Source organism: Enhydra lutris, unplaced genomic scaffold, assembly GCF_002288905.1.
Source record: "Enhydra lutris kenyoni isolate GAN:26980312 unplaced genomic scaffold, ASM228890v2 scaffoldscaffold40, whole genome shotgun sequence".
Taxonomy (NCBI): domain Eukaryota; kingdom Metazoa; phylum Chordata; class Mammalia; order Carnivora; family Mustelidae; genus Enhydra; species Enhydra lutris.
The window spans coordinates 2184197-2198584 of record NW_019154124.1 but is presented as its reverse complement, the minus strand read 5'-3'; the positions used below and the strand labels follow the sequence as shown (position 1 = coordinate 2198584).

Genomic DNA, 14388 nt, shown 5'->3' with positions numbered 1-14388 from the left:
AAGAAAAGAAAAGAAAGAGTATGCAAATAAATAAAATCACAAATGAGAGAGGAGAAATAACAAGAAACACCACAGAAACACAATCAGTTATAAGAGAATATTATGAAAAACTATATGCCAATATATTGGACAACATGGAAGAAATGGATAAATTTCTAGAAACATAAACTACCAAAACTGAAACACAAAGAAATAGAAAAATTGAACAGACTGATAACCTGCTAAGAAATTGCCTCAGTAACTTAAAAGCTCACAACAAACAAAAGTCCAGGAACAGATGGCTTCATAGGCAAATTCTACCAAACATGTAAAGAAGAGTTAATACTTATTTTTCTCAAACTATTCCAAAAAATAGAAAAAGAGGGAAAACTTCCAAATTCATTTTATGAAGCCAGCATTACCCTGATCTCAAAACCAGATAAAGACACCAGGAAAAAAGGTGTGGTGCAAACGACAGCCATAAAAAAGAATGAAATCTTGTCTTTTGCTAGAGAATATAATGCTAAACAAAATAAGCTGGAGAAAGACAAGTATCGTATGATTTCACCTATATAAAGTATTTATGAAACAAAAATGAGCAAAAGGGAAAAAAAAGAGAGACGAATCAAGAAACAGAATTCTACAGAGTTCTACAGAGAACAAACTGATGGTTACCAGAGGGGAAGAGGGTGGGGGATGGGGAAATAGGTGCTGGGGATTAAGTAGTGCACTTGTTGACAATGAGCACTGGGAGACGTGCGGAATCGCTGCATCACTATAATCTACACCTAAAATCAACATGATACTGTATGTTAACTGAGTGGAATTTAAAAAAACTTTTAAAAAATTAATTACTATACCAATTGACAAAAGCACCTTATTGTTTCTTTCATACAATTAAAAGGCAAATATGAAGCAGAATAATGGAACTGGATAATGGATATAATGGATAATATACTACTGTAAGAACAAATGCAAAATCGAATTTGCCCAGCACATCTGAGATTGCTGCAGTGAGAAACACCTGCTTGCGAGGGTGGCTCTTGGCTGGTACCTGGGACTTGGATTTTGAGAGCATCCTCGTGATTCTCTGATAAGAATGCTCACTATACCTAAACTGTTTATACAAATAATGTGGTGTATGTTGAACAACTGCTTTCTTTTGGGAGTCTGAAATTTTGGTACATGCCAGGCAGTAACTGATTCCTGATTAAAACTCTGAACTCCTAGGTGCAAGGTGAACTTCCCTAGAGGAAATTTTACACACTTGTTGGTGGAGGAATTAAAGGCGTCCTGTCTGTGAGTCCTGGAAGAGGACTCTTAGAAGCCTGCACCTGGTTGCCCCTATATGCTCTTTCCCTTTTGCTGACTTTCCTTTCATGAAGCTGGTTTTGATTCATATCCTTTCACTGTAAGAAATCATTGCCACAAGGACAACTATATGCTGAATGCTCTGAATCCCAGCAAATTACCAAACTTGGGGGTGGTCTTGGAGATCCACAACACAACATATAAAATGCTTAAATTTTGGACTTACAAAGGAAATGATCTATACTGTAACACTGGAAACTTACTGAATTTTTTTTTTTTTTGGAACACTTATGTGTCAGGATTAAATGATGAATAATTAATTACTCTTTATTCCTTATTAAAAAGTGTCAAGATGAATGAATACAATGTAGAGTTGGATTTCTATACATGGAAGGAATTTTTAAGACCCATGAGGCCAGTAGATCGGTAGATGAAAGAAGGAAGAATTTCAGAATATGAAAAATGGGATATAGCAATGTGCTTTTGTAAGAAAAATTAACAACTGAATGGATTCCATCATTTTCAGCAAAGATTTTATAAGATATTATAATGACCACTAATTAAATTTCTCATTTACCCCAAATTTTCTCTAATGGAACTTTTTAAAAACATTTACAATGAATAATTTATATGATGGAAAATCAGAAATTAGTTTATGCATTTTAGAAGTTAAGTCTATAAAAAGTATTACTGGTAACATCTATTCAAAGAACAAGTGTGCTTATACATATGTCATAAAGAAAGCTTTTTGTTGTTAAATACAATTCCAGGGGTGCCTGGATGGCTCAGTTAAACATCTGACTCTTGGATTCTGCTCAGGTCTTGATCTCAGGGTCATGAGACCAAGCCCTACATCAGGCTCTGCACTGGATGTGGATCCTGCTTGGGATTTTCTCTCTCCCTCTTCCTCTGCCTTTTTCCCACCCTGAACACACACACACACACACACACTCTCTCTCTCTCTCAAAAAAAAAAAAAAAAAAAAAAAAGAAAGAAAGAAAAAAGAAAAAAGAAAAGAAAAAGAAGAAAGGAAAAAAAAGAAATACAATTCCTTTGGCTATCTGACATGCAGCCATTCTGTAAGGTAAGAACACAAACAATGCTGGTCATATCTTCCTGTAGTTTTCAATAAAGAGATAAAAATATTTAAATGTACCTTAACTATCTCTTCAATGAAACAAATATGAGAAACAGGATCTCTCTTCTTGGCTAATATCTTTTGTAGATGTTGTACCTAAAAACAGCAGAAAGGGGGAGAATGTACATAACTGGGTATTTTCAAAATGAAACAAATGTAAAGCTTAGACACTAGAAGCAGCCAGGGAAGGAAAAGGGCATTGTGCTAGAGCCTCTACATATGTTATAATCAGCTAATGCAGGCACTGTGAATGCTTAGAGATTTTAAGAAAGCTGGCCAAGGTCACACAATTTAGAATAACAAGGCATTACTCCATAATTAATGTTCTTTTCATTCTCTAAAATATTTACCTGTCCACAAACAGTACAAATATGATCCACAAGTTTCTCCATATTGGTCCAGAGGGAGGCACGAAAAGCTGCAGTGTTTCCTGGGGTTGGCATAGTAGATCGTCCAGGTCCCCCTGTATATGAGTGACAAATATGAAAAATAAAAATTATCAAACATAACAAAATATTTTGTTACAAAAAGCATACCCAAGCTAAAAGAAGTAAGTTCCTTCTTTAAGAATTTATTATGAGTAATATGTAAAACCCTTTTATATTAAAAGGATTCTAAACCTTTTATGTTTAAGAAAGGAAGGAAAATAAGATCTCACATTTGGGCACACTGCATACACACACACATACACACAGAGGAGAGCTAAAACAAAAAACAGTAATTAATGAAAATAGTTTTCTAAAAGTGGCAGTGGGAGTGGTAGGAGACATACAAGGTGAAAGGAATGGAGATAGAAGTGGTGAGTCTTTATGAGCCATATAAATGTTTTATGTATTTTATTTTTTAAAAAGATTTTATTTATTTATTTGACAGAGAGAGAGAGAGACAGCACAAGCAGGTGGAGCCTCAGGCAGAGGGAGAAGCAGGCTCCTAGCTGAGCAGGAAGCCCAATGTGGGGCTCGATCCCAGAAACCTGGGATCCTGACCTGAGCTAAAGGCAGATGCTTAATCGACTGAGCCACCCAAGCACCCCTGTTTTATGTATTTTAAAATAAATGTAAGTTTAAAGAGAATGGAAAAAGCAAACCCTAAAAAATGCAAATAAATATCACAACAAATGAAACTAACTGTATATCAAATTGATAACACAACCACACTGGGGAAAACAAGTAATTGAGGTAATTTTTAATTACAGAACCCTAACTTTAGTGAGGTATATCTTAGGGGCAAAAAGAATTGTAAAGAACAATAGTACTTAGCAAATTTTTTGCTCACATAGCAATCCTGAGACTACTTTAGATGTAGTTTGCAATAGACTAAATGAAGATTTTCACCATAAACAGAATAAAGATTCAAATATGCAATGGGATCAAAGGAATTTCTCAACTCTGTCCACTGAAAGGGTAAAGAGACAGTGACTCCTAAATAGAAATGAGTACACCTAGCACCCAAATTCTGATTTGCATGCACCATTCCCCAATAAAAGAAACCAGGGCTCATTGAGGAAAAGGGTCATCCATATTTGGAGCAGTGAAAGCACAAGGTATATCTGGTACATACTGTTCCAGAGAGCAAAGAAATGTTCAAAGACAAATGGAGATTGGTCAAAGTACATAGGACCTTGACTGGAAGGGGCTTCCCCAAAACAGATTTGGGAACATTTGACCATCCTGAATGATAGTGATGGTAATGGATCATAAAATACTGATTAAAAAATAATTCATGAGTCATAGTGGAAATTCAAATGTTTAAAAAAGATGAACTTGTGATGAGCACTGGGTATTATATTCAAGTACTGAATCACTATATTGTATATCTGAAACTAATATTACACTGTAGGTTAACCAAATGGAATTTAAATAAAAACTTAAAAAAATAAAAAGGATGGAAATTTCTCTTTACAGAAGAATGTCAGTTAATAAATGCAGAGAGAATGATAGAAAATAATCACCATTTTGCAACTCCTAGCAAAATAATTAATTGAGGGAAAGATAACCAGTGGATATTAAAACACTGGATGAAATGTTATGGAAAACAGGATATTCACATGGTCTTAAGGTATGCACCACAAACCACTTCCTAATCACAAAGAAAAGAAAGTACTCTTATAAGAAGCAGTCTGGCATATACCACAGTAATGAGGTGATTTCCTTTAGCATCAGCAGTAAGGAGACAAACTGACATAATTTGGGTGCTTACTGATATAATGTTAATGGTAAATATACAATATCACTTCACCAGTTTGTTTACTCTGAATATACCCATGAAGAGACAATCAGCTAAATCCAGATTAATTCAAATTATGGAGCTCTCCAAGCATGTTAATGCCATAAAAGGTACTGGGATTATTTTGATTAAAGGAGAGAAAAGAGACAAGATAACTCATAGAAAAACATAATCCTAATTGGTTCAAGTTGGGGGGAAAAAAAACCACTGTAAAGAATATTTTGGGGGGGGGAAGAATATTTGGGAGAATAAGTGAAAATGTGGAATACGGATTATACATTAAGTAATATTAATATATCAATGTTAAATTTCTTAAGAATGATGTCTAAGAATGTTCTTGAATGTAATACAGAAAAACAGCTATCTGTGCAGGTCTAAAATGTTTCAATATAGAAAAAAGGAATTTTAGTCTTAAGTGGTAAAGTATAAATTCCAGGAGCACCTGGGTGACTCAGTCAGTTAAGCATCCAACTCCTGATTTTGGCTCAGGTCATGATCTCAGGGTCATGAGATCAAGCCCTGCATTGGGCTCTGCACTCAGTGTGGAGTTGGCTTGAGATTCTCTCTCCCCTCTGCCTCTGCCCCTCCTCCCACTTGTGTTCTCTCCTCAAAATAAATAAAATCTTAAAAAAAAAAAAAAAGAAAGAAAAGAAAAAGAAAAGTGTCGATTCCAATCCAAATTAAGCTTTAAAGCCATGCAGAAGAGCTCATCAATGATTAATTTATTCTGTTTTAAGGGGGGCAAGGAATCCAGAAAACCAGAGGCTGTGTTTATAAGCTGCTTCATTATAGATTTTCAACAATTCTAAGTTCAGAAAAGAATTACATGTATCCTCAGCAAAGAGTGGCTATTAGCTGTTAGTCTGATAACAGTGGAAAGCAATAAAAGAGAGAAACACCTATGAGAGAAATACTGACTTTAAAAATATGAATAATTCCTGTTTGAAAGCTAGACCTAATTAATTTTAAAAATTATCTGCAGTGTTGTGCAGACTATTAAAGAAAAGCATACATGGAATAGAGAGGTAATCTTTAACAATCTGCAGTTAGCTCACATGTCATATACAGAGTAAAATAACAATGAAGAAAGGGTATACAGTGTCTTTGTGAAATTTGAAAATATTGATCAAATTCCTGGAATATGCATAGCTCAACTTTATTATAAAGAATTATGGGACACATCAACCCATCACTCAAAATAAATATGAGTAGATACATAAGAAAGTACTATTTTCTGTTTATATTTATTTTGGAGAAACTGAAGCAGAGAAAAATGAGACCACAATCATTGGTTCATCTAGCTCTAGAGGTTTCATTTTTCTTACTTATTTGGTACTTAAAGATTTTTATCCTCACAAGCTAAATACATCTTGTTGAAGAGATCAACATGATAAAAATAATCAACTGAATATAGAATAGCTATATAAAGGAAGAGGAGAAAGAATAATTAAAACAGAAAAACTGATGCCATTATCGGCTAGCTTCAAGGGAATCAAGAAACAAAATAGTGTCATAAACTAAGTTTTATTAAATTGATAGAGGAAACCAAGAGTTTCTCAAAAAATAATACTTAAGAGTGATTTGTAGTTACTGATAGTAGAGTAAAATCATTTTTCTACAGTCCTCCCTTAACAGTCAATGAAAATAGAACAAAAAGTAGAGGAAAAAATGAACTTCAAAACAAAAAACAAGGAAATCAACTAAAACAACAAACTTAAGATTATGTATGCCAAATGCTGAGGATAAATCAAAATGAAGGAACCAGACAGCTGTCATCTTAGACTATTAGCAAAAACCAAATTGTCCTTAAAATCAATTGTAAAAATTTAAACAGGCTATCCAATGATTCTTTGCTTAGAGCTAAAATGGGGAGACATGGGTGAGTCAGGGAAGAAGCTAATAAAATGTTTAATGTTACAGAATAACAACAAAGAAAAGCTAAAGGAGAAATAATAAAATTATATTTACACTGTATAATAAATAGTCCTCTAGTTTTAGGAGACTCTTAGAGGTAAAAATGAGGTGAAAGAGGAAAGAAAAGCAGAGAATGTGAGGTTTCCACACAAAAATTGCTTAAATGGCCTCACAGGGACCCACACTAAGCTCAGAATGACCGAAAATTTGAGGAAAGATGTGTTTCCAAGATGGAAGAGAGGAAGTTGGTGAATGGTTACTCTAGATATCAAACTTAATCCTAGTTATAGACTGTCCTAGTCTCTCCCTATAACCATCTCTATATTATTCTTCAGCAACCAGCAGTACCTTTGAAAGATAAGTAACAATCAGAAACAAATAATATAGGACCTAACACAGATTGAGAGGGAAGGAAGGGGGGGCGGGGAAGGAAAGAACTTAAGTTGCCAAAGAAATTCCCAAAGGAAACAATAGAAAGAGTAACTCTTAGAAAACTAAGAGTTACTTAGTTTTCCACAGTCTCAAAGTAACTATAAGGAATATTCTTTTTTCTTTTTTTAAATATTTTATTTATTTATTTGACAGAGATCACAAGTAGGCAGAGAGGCAGACAGAGAGAGAGAGAGAGAAGCAGGCTCTTGGCTGAGCAGAGAGCCCGATGCGGGACTCGATCCCAGGACCATGAGATCATGACCTGAGCCAAAGGCAGCGGCTTAACCCACCCAGGCGCCCCAAGGAATATTCTTAGTGTAAATACATAACAGAGATTAAGAACACATTACAAATAACAGAACAATATAATGATCAAGAAGAAATTATAGAAAATGAAAGTTCAAAGAATTAAAATATAATAATTACAGAAAATATGTTAGAAATGGAAAACAAATAAGTTGTTACATGCATATAATTAAAGTTCCTGAAAAGAACAAATGGAAAATAAAAATATTCAAATATACAATTAAAGTAAACCTATAAAAGAGAACGTATTCTAACTCAGAAAAAAAAAAAAAAAGATGATATAGAGCATTCAATGCCAAGACATATCCTAAAGAAATTACGGAAAGATCCATATGGACATTCTTAAAAAAAATAAAATTCAAGTGAGTAAATTTTAAAGATCTTACTGCCTTTTATTCAATGAGTCATGAATCAGGCAGCAACAAATGTAGCAGATAGAAAGGAGATTTCAGGAGCTGTATGAAATGAGAGATCTTTTTAGGCAGAAAGGAGCAGGAACAGAGAAGTTATACTAGAAAAACAAAAACAACAAGAAAAACAACCAAATTGGTTATGGCAAGGTCACTTTCTTTTTAAGGGCAGTAGGGCAGAATGACCTCACTGGTACTAGTACTAACAAAGTGATTCATGATTGACTGGTTTAAAATTCCATTTCTGAGAAAGGCTGAAACTGTAATTAAGTTATGTCTCAGTTTGGTGATGTGGGTTTTAGCATAAGTGACTCCATTTAGGGTCAGCTGTCTTACTTTTAACAACGTCAAAGAAGAAACAAGTGAGGTATGGCAGTAAAAATCCGAGTTAGCAACTCCCATTTCTGGTTCTAACTGTGAGGAGCCTCTAAGTTGCCACTCTGTCCTAACAATAAGTAAGATGACAAACAGACTGAGAAATCAACAACTCTTCTTGGACCTGTAAGAGAGGAGAGGACACATGGCAAATCACTACCCCCAAGATAAGAGAGATTGACTGGCGAATACAGGGTCTCCACCTAGGGGAGCAGAGCCTTGCTAGCAGAAAACAGATGCTGGGAGCCAGTGCGAGGGAAGGAAAACCTGAACTGTAACCCATGAATTGCTAGAGGCTCAAAGTGGGCAACTCTGAGCATTAAAAGCTCCAGGCGTACCCAGAGGGGGCCCACAATATTTTTATATTTGCATCCAGGAGCCCAAGTTCCCACAGTAAATATCAGAGAAAAATCCCCTCATGCCTCCAGCGGGAGGAATCAAAAAAAGAACCATCTTGAAATACACCAGGAAACTCTATTCTTTTTTTTTTTTAAAGATTTTATTTATTTATTTGACAGAGAGAGATCACAAGTAGACGGAGAGGCAGGCAGAGAGAGAGAAAGAGGGAAGCAGGCTCCCTGCTGAGCAGAGAGCCCGATGCGGGACTCGATCCCAGGACCCTGAGATCATGACCTGAGCTGAAGGCAGCAGCTTAACCCACTGAGCCACCCAGGTGCCCAGGAAACTCTATTCTTTTAACAAGGCCTGCCCTGAGGGAAGACTAGTTAACTAGAGCCTGACCCTCTGGGGTATTATCAGAACCTAAATGACCTGGGGAAGGGAAATACCCAACTCCAGCCCACTCTGGTCATTCTCTCCCACATGAGGGAGGAGTAAAAAATAATTAGTATACTTGTGAAGTTCAAGGTACAAAGGCACAGGCTCACTGAAAAACAGAGACCCAACGATAGCACTTTATTTCCACTGGAGGAAAGACTGTTTTCACTTTATCACTACTACCAATAATAACACAACAAAAATTCCAAGAGAATTTTTTTTTCTAAGAGAAATTATAAGATCACAAGGTACACAGTTTTAACCTTAGAGAACAATTTGATAAAACTGAGTGAAGTGGCTGAACAATTTCATTCTCCTACAATCAGTATACTAGAGTTTCTGCTCTTGTCCAACATTTAACTCTTAGATTTTGCCAATCTCCTCATTGAGAAATTGTTATCTTGTTTTATCTATATTTCCCTAATAACTAGTTAGTTCATCCTCTAAAGAGAAGCTGACCATATTCTCCCATTTATTAGATGTGTTCTTCTGTTAATTGCCCAAGCATATTCTTATTTTTTCAACAGACTTATTTATATCTTTTTCTTACTGAATTACAAGCTTTTGAAAATTACATCATGGGTAATATTTTCCCCTTAAGATTTTATCAACTTTATATATTTTAATATTTCTGGAACAATCTCAAACATACGGATCTGAAAGCATACTAAAAAAAAAAAATGTCCTAGAATCATTTGTTAGTAAGTTACTGACATGATGCCCCATCACCCTTAATACTTTAATGTGTATTTCCAAAAAACAAGGACATTTTACTCCATAATCTCAATATAACCAACAAGATCAGCAAATTAACATGAATACTGCCAACAGCAAATTTAAAAAACTAAAAATAATAGTGATTATTCTCTTAAAAAATAATGAATAATTAATGCTTAAAGGTTTCTACAATAAATCACAGTATCCACTCCTCAACAGATGATAATAAGGCTTTAAAACTCTTTATTCTTTCAACAAAAAGGGTGTACATTAGGATTGACAGCATGTGAATAATTGCTTTCATTTTTTTTCCCCCTTTCTTGACAACACAAGAGGGAATGAGATTAAACTGCTCCTGGAAATTTAAACATTAGATCAAACTTTCTGAGAATAATTGCTGGGAAAAGCTGAGAGTGAAATCTCCTTTGGCAATTTCTTTTCAAAGCTCCCCTTCTGGGACAGTCTTAAAACAGACCTATTCAGAGGCTAGGGCTAACCTTTAAAAATCCCTGTAAGATCTAAGATTCTTTTATCTCTTCTTATCTAGCGCAACTTATTTATGAGTGACATATATTTTGTGTTATTTAAGGCTATGTTTATATAGCAAATATAAAAATAATAATCACTCACTGTAAATTTGTTCAGTATAAGCCATGCATGAGGAACTCTGTTATTAATTCTATATGCATTATTTATTTTTTAGGACAACTCTTTAGACAGAGAAGCTTCTTCAATATAAAAATGGGAAGAGGGGTGCCTGGTGGTTCAATCGGTTGAGCTTCCAACTCTTGGTTTCAGCTCAGGTCATGATCTCAGGGTCATGGGATCAATCCCTGTATCAGGCTCTGTGTTCAGCACAGAGTCTGCTTGTCTCTCTCCCTCTGCTCCTTTGCCCCTGCCCCCGCTCTCTCTCTCTAAAATAAATACGTAAAAATCTAAAAGAAAAATAGAAAGAGAAAAACTGTGGAGACAATAAATAAACACAACAACTTTGGGGAATTTTTCTGTAGTCTGAAGAAATGAAATGGGGGAGCAGAGCTGAAGAAGGAAACATAGACAAACACAGATCTGTCTTTCAGCAGAAGGTACACTAGCACAATTGTACATAACAGGAAAGAGACTTAAAGAAGGAAAACTAACTAGATGGCAGACAGAGGGGATCTGCTAAAGCAATGCCCTTGGGACATGGGATCTAACATAGGAGCACAGTACTTGGTCTTTGCTAGGAGCAAGCACAGCTCACCCATATTAAGAGGAGAGAAGAGAGAATACAAGGAGAGACATGCAGAGATATGTTGGTTAGATGAGAGGCACACATAACAAGACTTTCCCATCTCATCTCTGAAGGGTGTTTTCTACATGAATGCCAACAACAGCTATATCTTGGCAGGAAAAAGGTTGCAGAGTGCTATTGTTGGGTTATTCCTCTCTCATACCTTTCTTTTGTAGTTTTTGGTTTTGTTTTGTTTTGTTTTTTTAGATTTTGTGTGGTTTTAATGTTCCCAAAGGTTTCATCAGTTTCTAAGTTCACAATTAGCCTTCTTTGCCCCTGAATACCAGAATTATTCCAAGGAAAAGCCCAAAAAGCTAAGGGAGAAACTGCATTTCCTTAAAAAATATTTTCTGTCTCAAGGAGTACTTGTGAGGATAAGGATTTCAGAAAGAAAAATGTTCTCTTTTTTTTCTTGCATCTGTTTCCTCTGAACTAAGTGGAGCCACAGTTTATAGATTTTTTTTCTAGAAGTTCTGAATATACCAATTGGCCAATTCAACTCACTGATTAGACAAAAAAAAGTTATAAATACATTCTGAAACATAATTTCTTCTCTCATTTTCTGTCTACTAAAAAATGAGTCATTAGACTGCTTTGAAACTTAAGTGTTTCACATACTATTCAAAGGACTTCTTGGTTTATAAATAAACAAAGCAGCTAAATATAAACCATAGCCATACCTCTCACAGCTGACTGCGAAGGCTGAGTCAGAACTTTGATGTCTAACGCACTGTTGATATGTTCTTCTAAAGTAGCACGATATCCATCCACAACACTGGTAATAGTATCCTTCAAAGTTCCAAGATTATGGAAAACCTGAAGAGCTGTTCCGACTTGGGTTGGATTCTTTAAAAAGGTGGGGTTAGCAGGGTAGGAATAGATATAAATAGGAAGACAAACAAAATCAATATAAATCTACAATTTTAAACAGTACATAAGCAGCTACTACCATATTTTTTAAATTATCAGAGACAAGAACAAAGAGAGTGCATTTGGGACAAATATTATTTTTAGTCATTTATTTCATAAAAGACAAAATTAAATACTATGTATATTATTCCCCCCCCTTCCCTTTTTCTCCTCCTTTAAAGGATAATAACAAGATCAGAAATTGGTTATATTATTAGAGCTTATTTAAAATTTACCACCAATGCCTATAAAGAGAGCCATGCTGGAATTAACAACAACCCTACATCTGTTTGGAGAATAAATAAATGAATTCCATGGAATTAACTGAGGGCTGAACTGTGCAGACTGACACTATTCATTATATTTCTTTCTTTCTTTCTTTCATTCATTCATTCTAACCACAAATATTTATACAGGGCTTACTGTTTATCTGCCTTGGTTCCAGGTCCTGGAAATATAGTAGTAAGCAAAACCATTTAAGTCCCTACCCTCATGGAACTTATATTTACTCAGAAATATATTAAAAATATATATGTAACAGACTATCAGGTAGTGATAACTGCTATAAAAAAAATCAATCAGGGAATAAGAATAGAAAATGATGGGTAAAACATGGAGAAGACTCAGAGAATGCATCTCTGAGGTGATTTTTTCAAACACGGACCTGAATAGAATGAGTGAGGGAGCCTGAGGAGGATATGAGGAAAAACAGATCTGGACAGGTATCAACAAAAGCACTGAGGTAAAAATATGGTTGGCAGCTAATCAAACACCAAGAAGGCCCTGACTGTGGCTGGAACAGAGTGACTATAGTAGAGAGAGGTAGGCGGTAAGGCAGGTAGTAAAAACACTTGGGGGTAGACTGAGTCCATAGTAATATAAACATGTTGTTGACTCTGTCACTAAGTAAATGAATTATCAAGGCAGAATCTAGTACCTCAACATGTATCTCCAGGCCCAAACAGGTGAAAGTCTGCTTTCACTTAATGATTCAGCGATTATGTTTAGAAGCATTTAGTTTAAAAGTTAAATTATTTCATTAACTTAATTTCTTAACAGTTAAGTTGATAAAGAAGACAAAAAGTTACTTCTGAAACATATTGGTGATAGTAACATAACATGGTGCAGTAACACACACGCACACCTAGAGGCAAAGTAGAATCAGCTTATAGAGAAAAGCAGACAAGGTTAGTGGCTACAACACCCATTTTAGATTTTTAATTAAATAAGAAAAAGAAGCAAATGAACATCATTTCAAATGCTTTAATGAAAAAAGCTTAATTTAATATGGTTATAACAGAATTTAATTCTAGTATATACTATCAATTCTCCATCAGTGAACTATCAAAGAAAATGGGAGAAAATAAGCTATTTAACATAGAATTAGTCAACTGAAAACATGGAGTGTAGTACTATGCTTTGGTTTTTGTTAGTTCCATTTTTTCCTTCCTCCCCAGAGCAAGAATACTTTTTTACTTTTTAGTAAAGACTTATTTTATTTTATTTATTTATTTGACAGACGGAGACCACAAGTAAGCAGAGAGGCAGGCAGAGAGAGAGGAGGAAGCAGGCTCCCTGCTGAGCAGAGAGCCCGATGCCGGGCTTGATCCCAGGACCCTGTAGGGCTCGATCCCAGGACACTGCGGGGCTCGATCCCAGTACCCTGGGATCATGACCTGAAGCTTTAACCCACTAAGCCACCTAGGAGCCCCTAACTGAAAGACTTTCAAAGTCGTATTTCACTTGAAAGATCTGGCTAACATGGACCAGTCTTTTTTTTTTTTTTTTTTTTTTTAAGATTTTATTAATTTGAGTTGCTTAACCAACTGAGCCACCCAGGCACCCTAACATGGACTAGTCTTCATCATTTCCTGCTCCAAAAATTATTAACTCCCCAAAACTTTTCAATACAGAAACATATATAACTCCTTCCTTTTTTTCTTTTTTAAACAAGGGAGGGGAATGATTTAAAGATTTATTTGAGAGAGAGAGAGAGAGCGAGCTAGCTAGCTCACAGGGGAGGGTGAGGGACAAGCAGACTCCCAGCTGAGTGCAGAGCACAGAGCCTGACTGGAGTTGAAAGCAGGAGTGGGCTGCTTAACCAACTGAGCCATCCAGGTGCCCCTAGCTCATTCTTAAAGAAGCATCTAATATGGCAATATTTGAAATAATTATAATTTATAATACTTATAATAACTCTAGTTGTAATTTTCAGCTTTCTAATTTATATAACCACTTTTTCAGTTAATGCCAGTTACTCACATTCATTAGCTTAGTATAAACATATCATTTGTGAATTGGAAAACTACAAAATATTATCTGAAATAAAATTCTTTAACATACAGAGGAGTGGGCAAATTATGTAAATACAACTTTAAGAATTATTACTAAGTGAACGTCTCTGAGTAACTACCACCTAGGCTATGAAACCAAATATTATCAGCAACTCTGAATCTATTGTGGCTTGCCTAACTGCATCTCTCCACATATTATCACTATCATAATTTCTAAAACCATTGATTAATTTTGCCAATTTCTGATTTTTACATAAATGGAACCCTAAAGTAAGTTATTATTTTCTGTCTGCCTCCTTCTAGACAATATCTTATTTGTAAAATTCA

General features: G+C 35.3%; 1 protein-coding gene across 1 annotated transcript in view; it reads right to left on the bottom strand.

The window, feature by feature from the left end:
• The window catches only part of LOC111155239 (component of oligomeric golgi complex 5), a 300576-nt gene that overhangs the window by 123699 nt on the left and 162489 nt on the right, over positions 1 to 14388 (bottom strand). The window contains exons 6-8 of the mRNA XM_022515352.1: positions 11539 to 11704; positions 2779 to 2891; positions 2447 to 2524 (exon numbers count right to left, since the gene is read on the bottom strand). Of these exons, the coding sequence (XP_022371060.1) occupies positions 2447 to 2524; positions 2779 to 2891; positions 11539 to 11704 (357 nt within the window). The remainder of the gene's footprint in view (positions 1 to 2446; positions 2525 to 2778; positions 2892 to 11538; positions 11705 to 14388) is intronic.